Source organism: Leuciscus leuciscus (assembly GCF_965113295.1).
Source record: "Leuciscus leuciscus genome assembly, chromosome: 14".
Taxonomy (NCBI): Eukaryota; Metazoa; Chordata; class Actinopteri; order Cypriniformes; family Leuciscidae; genus Leuciscus; species Leuciscus leuciscus.
The window spans coordinates 14,514,045-14,526,832 of NC_138738.1; the positions used below are offsets into that span (position 1 = coordinate 14,514,045).

A 12,788-nucleotide genomic window follows, 5' to 3' on the forward strand; every position below is an offset into this window, starting at 1 on the left:
CATTATTACATTTGGGACTTTGGGCAAATATATGAATCGATTAAATGAATAAAGCCTGTAAAAAAAAAAGAAAAGAAATCAGCGTTGTAAGCCCCGCCCTTGACCTGATCTCTGCCTCACTATTGGCTACGATGATATGAATGACAACTCGCCTGTCTATTCAAGGGCTGCATAGAGGCAGTAATAAGTAGCGCGTTTCATTTGACTATTTGGTGGTTCCGTCACGGTGTGTGTCCTGCCACGTCAGTCTGACGGATATCGGAGGAGGATCTCACCAGGGTAGTTAAGGAAGGCGGAGCTCTAAGGAGATGTATCCGTGTCTTTAGTCCTACTACAGAAGTGAGAGGAAACTATTGAATGATCAGCAGCTGCTCCAAAGGTAAGAATATTATGATGTTGTTAAATTTACCGTCATAAAACATTTCGCGAGGCCTGGCTCTGCAGAGAGCTTGACTGTTGTCAAGGGGGCGGTCCACGCGACAGTGGCATTCCTCGCAACTCTTTATCAAACACTACTTTACCAGTCTATCGATTTGTATTTGAGGGCACAAATGGGCCAGATATGGGTAATTCTTACAGGCTATTACATATGAATACTATGTGTTTCTTTTTATAATGGCTATGACAAATGTTGATACCTTAAGAAAAAAATTGGAATAGGAATTTTTGGAGCAGGTGTGTTCTTAAATCAGGAATAGGGTATTGTGTCAATCTTTAATCAAACTTGATTATCTATCAAACTTGGTCTATGTTGTGTCCCTGCCCATTAAAAATTATGTTGATCTTTGAGTGAAGGTATCACACCTGACCTTAGACTTGGACTACCTTGAGTTTATTTGAATGAGCACGTACACAGAGTGGTTATCAATTTATGGCTGTGATAAAATGGGTGGATCTGCCAGGAGTTCTAGAGATCCTTATATAATCAGTGTCACTTTTCTTCTGCCTCTGTTCCACCACTGACTCGTCCAGATCTATCGGAGAGACCATGGACATCAGCAAACTGGCTGAGAGACTCGCTGAAGCCGGGCAGTCTCATGTCCTCCAGTTTTGGGATCAGCTGAACCCTGAGGATCAAGCTGAGATTAGTGTCGATCTGGAGAGCATGAACTTCATGGAGATCAATAGCTTCTTTAAAACTGCCATGAAGACATCTGGGCAGAGCTCCCAGGAGAAAGTGGACACCAGGATGGAACCGGTGCCCCGGGAACATTTGGGGAGTGTAACACGTGATCGTGAAAATCTTAAAGAATGGGAAGAAGAGGGTGAGTTCAGATATTGTAATGTTTCACAGGACTTCATCTCAAACATTTAAGGTCCCTGAGGTCCTTTGCTGGTTTACATTGGTTTAACTGCTCTCTCAACCTGGCCAAACTGGGGTTTAGCAGGTCAACTAGTTGGTTTTCCAGCCTGGCCAGGTGACAAATGCCCCAAACCTGAGTAAAACAGACCAACTTGGTCAGGCTGGGAGACCAAATACCTTTTATACAGGAGGCCATTTACAAAATCGAAGCAGGTTATGTTTAATTTAGTATAACACGTATGTCATTGTAATTTGTGTTAGTCTTTGTTGAGCAGAAACAAATGTTGCTTAGAAATATTGCACAACAAAACACAACGAATGATGCAATATCTTCAATGCCAAATTAGACCCCTAAGAAATCATGACCCCTGAGAGATAGACGATTTCTCTCCAGTGTCAAGCCAATCGGGAACAATAAGTTTCAGATTTGAATAAACATTGTTTTGTCCCTGTACTCCATTTTTGGGAGGATGCTCTAAAAGGGGTTGAAAACATCTGGTTCTGGTTAGATCTGACGTGATTTCTTTGCTGAAGTCATGTTGAGCTCATTCAGAATCACATCATCTTTAATCCAACCACATTGTATGGAACCCAAAACCTTCTTTGTTCCTTCTGTCTTCTGTGTCCCATTCATTTTTATTTTATTTTTTTCATTTAATTCAATCATTTTGTTTTTAATAATTTACATGAAAGTTAAATTTGATCATGTCCAAGGCTGTGTGTGGGTAAAGTAACATCAAGCATAAAAGTCATTTATGTAAGATAAAGTGGGCCTCATAAAAGTCTGGGATAATCGCCCCTGTGATCTGCAATTATTGAAAAGCAAACTGTTGCTTAAGAAGCCAGTTATTTTATACAACCCCATCCCTATTCTCTGCTTAGTTTGGATATTTTATTTTTGTAAAAGTAATTAATGCCTTATATTTTACATTAAGGACTCATGTAATGGCAACAATGACTTATTTTTGTTTATACCCTGAATAGTATGACAATATTAACACCTATTTGCTAAAGTGACCGAACCTCCCTTCATTCCACGCAGGCCTGCGCTGTATATCAGAGAACAAAGTGGCGGTTCTTCTGTTGGCTGGAGGTCAAGGGACACGGTTGGGTGTATCATATCCAAAAGGCATGTATGACGTTGGCCTCCCCTCCCACAAAACCCTCTTTCAGATCCAGGCAGAACGCATCCAAAAACTGGAACAGCTCGCTGAAAAACAGCACTCAAGGAAGTGCTGCATTCCATGGTAAGATGATCATTAAACACGATTAAAGCTCATTCAGTTACAGTGCACTTACAGTAAAAGCAGTGAATAATAAAAAAATCTGTCATTTTCAATCTCACTGGAAAGGAATTTGAGTTAACCATTGTTGAATCTAATTACTTGGATTAGTAGGCTTGTTTTGATCTTGAGGAAGTTTCCCTCCTTTTACCGTAATGAAGTGACCTCCTCACTGTGAATGTCAGTGCATGGTTTAGTCAGTGTGAAATTGGGCTGACATGAGACCAGCAGGTCATCCGGAGGAACTTAGGCCAGACTTCACGAGAAAAATAATTTTAGAGCCAGTCTCTACCCAACAGAATTGACCTCTGACACAACACATACACATGATGCCCTATTGATCAGCTCTAACTTTAACTCATTATTTAAAGACAGATTATAATACTATATCACTGTATGATCACCATAGTCTTATGCCAACATACATTAAAGAACGCCATAGTGTTACCATTATTTTAGTATCCAAAATGTACCATATCCAAAAAAACAAACAAAAAACATTCTAATCCCATCATACTTTAAAAACAAAACAAGTCCATAGATTTGTTTTTCCAATCAGAGTACTCACCATGCTCTCCCAGATAATTGGGTACTAAGAACTATGTCTCTGAAATGTTTGGGGTTTTTTTTAAATCTCCGGTTTGAACTAAATTTTTTTGAATTTTTTTACTATTCAATTCAATTCGCATTTATTTGTATAGCGCTTTTCACAATATATATCGTTTCAAAGCAGCTTTACAGAAAATGTGTGTTTCTACATTACGATTTAGAGTAATCTGTTATCAGAGGTGAGTGTGTCCTAGTAATATCCACATTTCAGAAATGTACAGTTCAAGAAAATAAAAATCATGCAATTAGCTTACATCATGTATTAATTTTAGGCAGAAACAATGAGCGTTTTAAAGCAATTATTACAAGCTGTGATCATAATTACAATATATAGAACATTTGGCAGGTGTGTACGGTGATGTAAAAAATTCTACATTTTTACAAAAAAATGTCTATTTCAAATAAATGCTGTTCATTCTTTCTACAAAAATAATTTTCAATTGTGACTTTATTACTTGAGTAGCAAATCAACATATTAAAATGATTTGTGAAGGATCATGTGACACTGAATACTGGAGTAATGGCTGCTGAATTTTCAGCTTTGCCATCACATGAATAAATAACATTTTAAATATATTAAAGTGCCCCTATTATGCTTTATGAATGTTACCTTTCATGAGGGCTTTTCACACTGCGTGTAACGCCAGGTTATCGTCGTACTAAACACCGCTTTTAACCCTGGTTAAATGAACATTTAACACTTGTAATTTAGAGGCTGTTTACACGACACTGTTTATGTAAAAACATAAAGCTTTTATGCGTTTTACACAACAATGGAGGTTTGGGGGCCTGATCTTTATTTGTATTTTGGACGTCTCCGTTTAAACTACAAAAACTCGAATTTGTGAAAGCTGTGATGTCATGCACGTGTGTTGCGTGTTCAGTCAATAGTGTTTCTTTACAGCAAAGTTTACAATCACCAACTACTGGCAGTGGCATGCATAATACAGCGTTTTTAGCCGTTTCCGCAGATCCATGTGAACAGGGATCGTTTTCATCTGTATGTGAAAACTGCGATGGAAAAACGTTCCTATTTTAGTACATCGACATTGTCGTGTAAATGTACCCTACTTCCCTTAGAAGCGGAGTTACCGCTGCTTTTAACCTGGGGTTTTCCATGTTAACCCTGCCCTGCATTGCGGTGCCAAACTTGCACAGTGTGAAATGATGCGGTGTTCGAATGTTACAGCTAGATGCTTAACAACAGACAGTCAATCACATTCTTACATTCATGGAAACACTGCACATTGTCTATAAACAGTAAATTCAGCGTTTTTGCATAATATGGGCATTTTAAAATTGAAAAGATAGTTTGTAATTATTTTGCAATATTACAGTTTTTACTGTACTATTTTATTTTTGATCAAAGAAATGCAGCCTTGGTGAGCATAAGAGACTTCTTTCAAAAACAAACTTTTGGACAGTAGTGCATTCATACTTTAAGCAATGACATGGTCAATGTTTTGATACATCAGGTACATTATGACAAGTGGCAGAACAATGGACATGACCAAAAACTTCTTCAAACGACACAACTACTTCGGCCTGAAGGAAGAGAATGTGTTTTTCTTTCAGCAAGGCATGCTTCCCGCTGTAGACTTTAATGGGAAAATTATTCTAGAGGGAAAAGGCAAACTGGCAATGGCACCAGGTGAGTTTTTAAAAGCAAGATTAGCAACTCTTATTGACAACTACTTTTTTTTTTTATTCACATACGTTGTTTGACTGTAGATAGTTGACAGCATGTTGTCGAGCAAAACGTCAAAGTCTCTTTAAGTAATCTTAACCACAGACCTTATTTTGCTCATAAATAAAAAAACAAAACACTTTTCTAAAAACCTATTAGAAATTTCCCAAAGGAACTACAGGTTAACTAGCCTTACAGTTAGCTTATATAAGCTAATATTCAACACTTGTATGTTTTCTCTGTATCTACATATTCAGATGGAAACGGGGGTCTTTACAGAGCTCTGGGGACTCAGAACATTGTGAAGGACATGGAGACGAGAGGAATCTCCTACATCCACGTCTACTGCGTAGACAACATTCTTGTGAAAGTGGCCGACCCTGCTTTCATTGGCTTCTGTACACTTAAAGGAGCAGACTGTGGTGCAAAGGTCAGTCTTTAACATACCTAGCCCTGCCCTTATATGAATTTCCTCTTCTATGCATAATGCAGAAAACATGCAAATACATTTATATTAAGAATGTGTACTTGGGGTATTATCATTAAGTTTGTGCACTCTTTTTATCTGTATTTGTGGTCTATTATTCCTTAATCTGATTACTTTCTAATGTTTTTTTATGGAATGTAAAAGTGCCACATATTTAAAAACAAAACATAATTTTGCTAGTCCACTAGATGGAGCAGCTGCTCAGAAGAAAAAAAAAACAGGATGTACAGGAATTTACACTACCATTCAATAGTTTGGGGTCTGTACGATTGATTAAAATTATTACTTTTATTCAGCAAGGACATCAAAAGTGACTGTAAAAACATTTATAATATTATAAAAGATATCTATTTCAAACAAATGCTGTTCTTTTAAACTTTCTGTTCATCAAAGAATAAAAAAAAAAAAAAAAAAAAAGTATCACTGTGCAACACAACTGTTTCTTGAGCACCAAATCAGCAGATTAGAATCGTTTCTGAAGGATCATGTGACACTGAAGACTGGAGTGATAATGCTGAAAATTCAGCTTTACCATTATAAAAATTAGATATTAAAATAGAAAACTGTCATTGTAACTTGTAAATTGTAAAATGACTGTTTTTACCATATTTTGAATAAAATAAATAATCCACAAAAAAAAAAAACTTACTGGCCCTAAACCTTTTAACAGTAAGTTTTTATTTATTTAATTGTTTTACACATTGGAATGAATTTGCATGGTTTAGTATGGTTTTGAAAGACGAAATAAGAATTTTATTCAATACTGATATATTCTCAATTTCTTTTTTAGAGACATTTTAAGTACCAAACTATTCTCATCTAATTGTTAACCTATTTGTTTAATGATGTTTATACGTTAGGAATGTTTTGACGGGACCCTGGGCTTAGCCGCACATCCTATAGCAATGAAGTGTGGTTCCTTAGAATGTAGTTTCAGGTAACACGCTCACATGTGCTTTTGCAGTCTGCGTACACAACAGCAAGAAGGGGAAAATACTTTTACAGGGAACAGTGGTTATTCTGGACATTTTAAATGGTCTCCAGTCAGGAGCTTAATTGCCTTTAAAACTCTTATATAACCAGCCTGGTGATGCAGGATACCAATTAATTTAGCCATTATTCTCAGTGTAACCTCACAGTCTTTGACGTATTGTAGTGGTTATTATGATGCAATGAACACCAAATTGCTAAGCTGATTTTTATCATACATGTTTAGTGTTAATTATTTTTTTTTTTTACACTTCACATTTAAATGATCAGGAAATAAACATGTTTGTAACTATCATTCAACTCAGATATCCAATACATATGAAATGATTGACACTTGACCGTAGGTGTGTTCCTGAAGAGTATGCATTAACACAAGAATGAAACTCACCATGTTTTACTTGTGTGACCAGTTAGTGATGTAATAACCATAGAATTCTGGAAGTGCTTGTTTTGTTACGTCTGAACAAATATTCCTTTATCGTATTCTTGCTGTATTTATTCTGCTCTGATTTTGATTATTTTTCTCTGTTCTCTCTGAATTTGGATGTTTGTATTGGTTGTTATTTGAAAGTGAAGAATCGGTTTTGTATTTCACGGTGTGAACAAAATGCTTTAAGCTGCCTTTGATTCCGCCTCAAACTGAATCATTGGTGTACGAAATGTGATTCATGAAAGTATTTGCATGTGATATTTGGTTCAGACATAAATACTCAACAGCTGGTTTTGAATACTGAGCTTTCTGAAGCTGCTAGTAATTAAACTGTTCCTGCGTGACAGGGGGACGATGGTAAGAAAATCTGGACCCACCCACCCCTCATAATTTCTGAAGCATGCACTTAAAGTGGCTTTAGCTCGAAGCCTCTCCTCAATGCTAACCCTTCATCAACTGAGAAGTTTGTAATTTGTTACTCGGATGAATGGAAAGGGTTTTCTGCTTTTGCCTCTGCTGTAATTTAACACAGACCTCAGGCAAACACAGCACACAGGAGTGTGTGGGCTGTTCAAACACTGCAGCTAGTTTAGTTCTTGACATTTCAGTGTTGATAAATGTGTCTTTTCAATTGAAATTCATTTAAATGTTCATATATTATTATATTAATATATTATTTAAACATTTGTGTTACTGCCGATAATGATAATTCTTCAGAAATCATTCTCATATGCAGATTTGGTCTCCAAGTAACATTTCTATTTATTATCACATTTAAAAATAAGTTGAGCCGTTTAATGTTTTTGTAAAAACATCATACTTTAGTTCAGAATTCTTAGATTTATAGAAAGTTCAAAAGAGCAGCATTTATTTTAAATATATATATTTTTTTTTTTTGTTACAATGTAAAATTCTCTACTGCCACCTTTGTTCAATTTATTACATCCTGGATGAATGAAAGTATTTTAAAAAGGAAAATCTTACTGACACCAAACTTTTGAACATTAGTGTAGGTTCTTTAGATATTCATGTTATTGCCGATAAATGGCTGATAATAAAATTGTGCACTATTTATTTTAGTTCTATAATTTTAAAACAAAAAATGTAAGCACCAAAACATTATAAAACTGGATGTGCATTTATATTGCATTCAACAGTAATTCAATTGTTAGTGTTATTAAAGTGTTAGTGTTTCTAAAGATTCACTTTAAGTGAGTGCTAGATGAAAAAAAAAAAAAAATGGCCTAAGTGATTTTGAAGGCAAACTAATGTTGCATGTATTGCATGTACAGGAAAGTATTGAATACATTGACATTTTGAAATGCCTCAGTGTTGTGCTGAAGTCACGCATGCATCTACTTCTGATTGGCAGGTTGTGGAGAAGACCAATCCAACAGAGGCGGTGGGCGTGGTCTGTAAGGTGGATGGGCTTTATCAAGTAGTGGAGTACAGCGAGATTACCTTGGCAACGGCACAGAAGCGAAGCACCGATGGTCGACTTATGTTCAATGCTGGCAACATAGCGAATCACTTCTTCACCCTCACATTCCTCAAAGAGATTGTGAGGTTAGTCAATCCTCAGAGAGTACCTCATGAATTATGAGTCCGCTATTAATGTCACTGTAATTTAATTTATTTTAATTTTAATTGAAAAAATTTGGCCAATTTTTTTTTAATTCATCTGTGAATCTCAGCTTTTTTTCCCATCATTTGATGATATTTTGTCGCTAGGCAATGATCTCTGTAACATATTAAACAATACAGCTATTTCTATTAGCTATTTCCAATGAGCTTTGCCATCTTGTAAATACTGGACAGGATGGATCTGACTTTAATGTGCACAGAGAATGAGGTAAAGTCAGGAGAGGAACATCTGCAGTTTTTGAATGTCTGGTATTTTAAACACAAATGACTTTGCCAGACGTGTTCTCTTATTGTAATTTTTATGAAATTTTAACTGAAAGAACATGCTTCACATGTCTGTTACTGTCTGCCCGTCCATCCCTCTGTCTTTACACCTCTCTATCTTTCTTTTAGGACTCACGAGCCACAGTTGCAGCATCATGTGGCACAGAAGAAAATTCCCTACGTGAACACACAAGGGCAGCTAATCAAACCTGACAAACCCAATGGGATCAAAATGGAAAAATTTGTCTTCGACATATTCCAGTTTGCCAAGTTAGTGTCAGGACTTTTTTATTCATTCCTGTTTTCAGTATGTGTGCTGTTGACTGGAATGGTCCTCATTTACCCACGTTCCAGTGAACTGAATGAGTTCAAATAGATTCTACAAGTTTTATACAATTTGCACATTGTAGACTGCAGTTTTTTCCTGTACCATTTGAAACACAAAAGTAGCTATCAAAATGTCAAAACAACTCTTTTTAACGACACCACTGTTCTGCTCTGCTCACACTATTATGAGATATGAAGATCCAGAGAGCCTCCAAAATCTCTTAAAGACTATAATTAAAGCTAATCATATACAAAATAAGTGTTATTTATAGCATCTTTTTGGCCTTCTAAAGAAGTTGAAAGTATATCTTGTGAACTGGCTTAAAATTGTCAAAATAAAATAAAAATATCAAACACTTTCAAATTATATATGTTTCTTAACTAACCTTTAAAAAAGAAAGTGATTCAGGGATGACGTCAAAACCCGGAAGTCTAATTTGCCACTGGTACCCTCGAGATTTTCCTGTGAGGTTTTATGATGGGGTTTTTTAATTTATGAGAAAAAAAAAAAGCCTGTTAGTGATAAACTTAAACTAAAATGATACTTTGAAGTTTTGTTCTACAACGTAAATTACACACACCCATACCAAAAATGTAAATTTTGAAGCAGTTATGTTTATTTTTTTAAATGGATGTTTCTAATAAGTAAATAGATAAGACAGTTTGGAGTGTGAGTGTGAGTGAGGTTTGTTGTAGAACAAAATGTCAAAGTATCACCAAGTTATGTTTACCACTGGCTTTTTTTTACTCATAAACTGAAAAACCCCTTTATAAAATCCCATAGGAAAATCTCAAGCGAACCAGTGGCGAATTAGTCTTCCAGGTTTTGACGTCATCCCTGCACCACTCTATGGAGGAAAGTCCCTCCAGGTGGGCATTACTGTAAGGGTGTGACGTCACGTGAAAGCTATAAATGATTGGAAATTGTCTATCTTTAAAAATATTTAAAAAATGTATTTGACATAATACGTATTGCTTCAGGCATGTTCAATTAGTTATAACTTATTAAAAGGTTTATTTTGTGTGTGTATGACAGAAATTTTATGGTATATGAAGTTCTAAGAGAAGATGAGTTTTCTCCGTTGAAGAATGCAGACAGTCAGGATGGGAAGGACAACCCCACTACAGCCCGTCACGCTCTCATGTCCCTGCATCACCGCTGGATCTTAAATGCAGGAGGGCATTTCGTTGATGAGAATGGAACCCGCATACCTGCTATACCCAGGTGAGACAAACACTCAGGAATGAAAATGCTCTCAGTATTTAGTTTTTTTTAAAACTCTATGGTGTCATTTTTCCCCCCCCATGGAACACAAAATGAGAATTTCTGAAGAATCCTCACACAGCTCTTATCCATATGGATGCAGGCGTTTGGATTATTTTGATATTTTACTATAACCTAGATTGTCTCCAGTCCACTCTTTTATGTTTCAAACATTTCCTTCCCACCTGTGTTCAGTTTAACTCCCATTTATCTTCAGTTATAGTGTAACCACACTATATTTCCTGTGTAACATTTCTAGACATGGACCAGCAGGGACAGTCACTCCTGAAGTCAGCCAGAAGTAACTATTCTCACTGTCGTATATGTAATGCATGGTGATGGGGCTTCGCTCTTAGTAGATTCCGTGTAGCTGTTAGAGCTCAGTGGGAGAAGATGTCCAATCCCAGACCGGCCGTAGTAAAGGTTGGCATCTTTTAACTGGCTCTGACCCGAAAAGCAGCTACTAACAGGCAGAATAATATGCATGCTGGGAAATGGGCATCAGGCATGCTGAACAGAACAAGGCTGCTCATCAGTATAACAAATAATCTGGTGTAGGTGCTTATAATCAAGTTTTCTTGAATTTTGAATTATGAATATTTAAATGAATTAAAAATGGTTGCATTTTTGCATAAAGTGATTGTGGACGTTTAAATGGGTGAATCATTTGTAATGGGATTTTTATTTTTTATTTAAGAAGGTTAAGTCTAATCTTCTTCATTTTTTTATTTTTAATTGATATGAAGTGTTTGATTTTTCTAAAATCATTTTATATCATATATGACACGATTAATGCTTGATCTGGCATAGTAATTAATAAAAATAAAAATCTATAACCCATTTTGGTGCTCTGCCTATCACAGCCTGAAGGATGGAACCGACCTGCCAATCAAATGTGAGATCTCTCCTCTTGTGTCCTATGGTGGAGAGGTAAGAGTAATAATCCCAGAGTAACTTTACCTGATATATATGGTTTTGGTGCAAAAAAAAACACCTTCTAAGCCATATACTCTACTTGTAAGTTTCTATTTAAAAAAAATGAGGAATTAATAGTCTCTCTTGATTCCAAAGGGATTGGAGCATCTCGTGAACGGGCAAGCTTTCCAGTCCACTCTGGTTATTGATGAGAAAGGCGTCCATGAACTCGTGAAGAACGGCCTGTGAACAAACAGCCGGCTGCTGCACTTAAAACCAAAATGAAGACTCTTGATCTCTTTATCATCTTTATCTCACTTCCTGCCAGGGTGGAGGAAACTGTGAAATTATTGTACAATAAATTGAAGGAACGGGGGCAGAATGCTAATCACAATCAAACCATTTTATGATCAAACTATTTATTTTGCGAAGACTTATTTTTATAGCAATGTGCAGTGCTTTTTTTCTTGAATTGGTACATGAATTTATCTGTTTAATTTATACATCAAATGATACACAATGGTATATACTGTACTGCAGGTTGCATGATTGGACAACGCTAAGATTATTTTACAAAATATAGATGCATGTAAAACCTACACAAAACAAAGTTAATGTCTGTTTTTAACAGGTATGTCTCTCGACCAGAAAAAGTGAGTGAGAATGTGACATTGCATCAGACTTTCCAGCACAGGGTTTATGGGAGATGTTCTGATTGGTTGGAGTCTCTTTCTGCTTTAGAAAGTGCGCACTCACTGAGACACCAACTCCTTCTCTCTATTTTACACTCTATCTCACTTGCAGTCTTTAGCACTTCTCTTCTCTCACTTCCCGATTAGCCTTTGTCTGCATTAATTTGTGCATATCCATGTATAAAATAATTTATCATGTTGAAAGATTCATTTGTTTACTTTATTTTCTGCTTTTCTCATTAACCATTTATAGGAATTTCTTGATTTACATTTGTACAAGATGCATGGAAATAGGAGAGTGGCATTGTGTATAATTTTACATTTGAGAAAATGGAAATGTCCACATTGCTGCGATTTTCGCATCGACTTTCGCAGAGACAAATAGATTTAAAGGAACTGTATGTAAGAAATGTATTTCAATTAATCATAAAATGGCCCTGATATGTCACTAGACATTAAGAAATCATGTTCATTTCAAATACTTATATCACTGACAACAGTAGTCCGGCCACGATATCGTCATTTAAAAAGTGAAGTTGCAGCCCTCAACTGATGTTGATGTTGTCATCTTGTGTTTTGGCCTGAAGCTCCACCCTCCACCTATCTACCAATCACGAAGTCAGTAGTGTTTCGGCATCGGGGTTGCCAGCTCTGCTCTAGTTACCACCATAGATATCATATAATAAAGGCTAGATGTCTCGTGCACGCTGCTAGCCAATGGAGGTCGACGTCCGCACACGGCGGCCATCTTACCACAGGGTGCTCGCTCACTCGTAACATGGTGCATGTACTTTTAAATAACCATAACTTGCTCAATTTTCAAACGGTTTGGTTTGTTATAAACGTCAGAGATGTAGCTATGATACTGCATATGAATAATTATAACAATGGAC

The 12,788-nt window shown here is 36.3% G+C and overlaps 1 protein-coding gene across 2 annotated transcripts; it reads left to right on the forward strand.

Moving 5' to 3' along the window:
* Positions 1-220: 220 nt before the first annotated feature.
* Positions 221-12,101, forward strand: uap1 (UDP-N-acetylglucosamine pyrophosphorylase 1). Of its 2 annotated transcripts, XM_082137400.1 has the most exons (11): positions 221-379; positions 973-1,265; positions 2,346-2,550; positions 4,671-4,846; positions 5,140-5,312; positions 8,162-8,355; positions 8,827-8,967; positions 10,061-10,249; positions 10,548-10,589; positions 11,152-11,218; positions 11,360-12,101. In XM_082137400.1, exons 2-11 carry the CDS (start codon positions 989-991, stop codon positions 11,450-11,452), a joined length of 1,557 nt encoding a protein of 518 aa, XP_081993526.1. In that variant the 5' UTR covers positions 221-379; positions 973-988; the 3' UTR covers positions 11,453-12,101. The 2 variants fall into 2 exon arrangements, with proteins under 2 accessions (XP_081993526.1, XP_081993527.1); XM_082137401.1 differs by lacking the exon at positions 10,548-10,589.
* Positions 12,102-12,788: the final 687 nt, after the last annotated feature.

What these genes read in the sequence shown, in the direction of transcription:
- uap1 (XM_082137400.1), top strand. Translation starts at nt 989, where the DNA reads ATGGACATCAGCAAACTGGCTGAGAGACTCGCTGAAGCCGGGCAGTCT. An exon ending in GACATATTCCAGTTTGCCAA is followed by an intron (nt 8,968 to 10,060) that starts GTTAGTGTCAGG and finishes TGTGTATGACAG; the next exon opens with AAATTTTATGGTATATGAAG. An exon ending in ACTCCTGAAGTCAGCCAGAA is followed by an intron (nt 10,590 to 11,151) that starts GTAACTATTCTC and finishes TGCCTATCACAG; the next exon opens with CCTGAAGGATGGAACCGACC.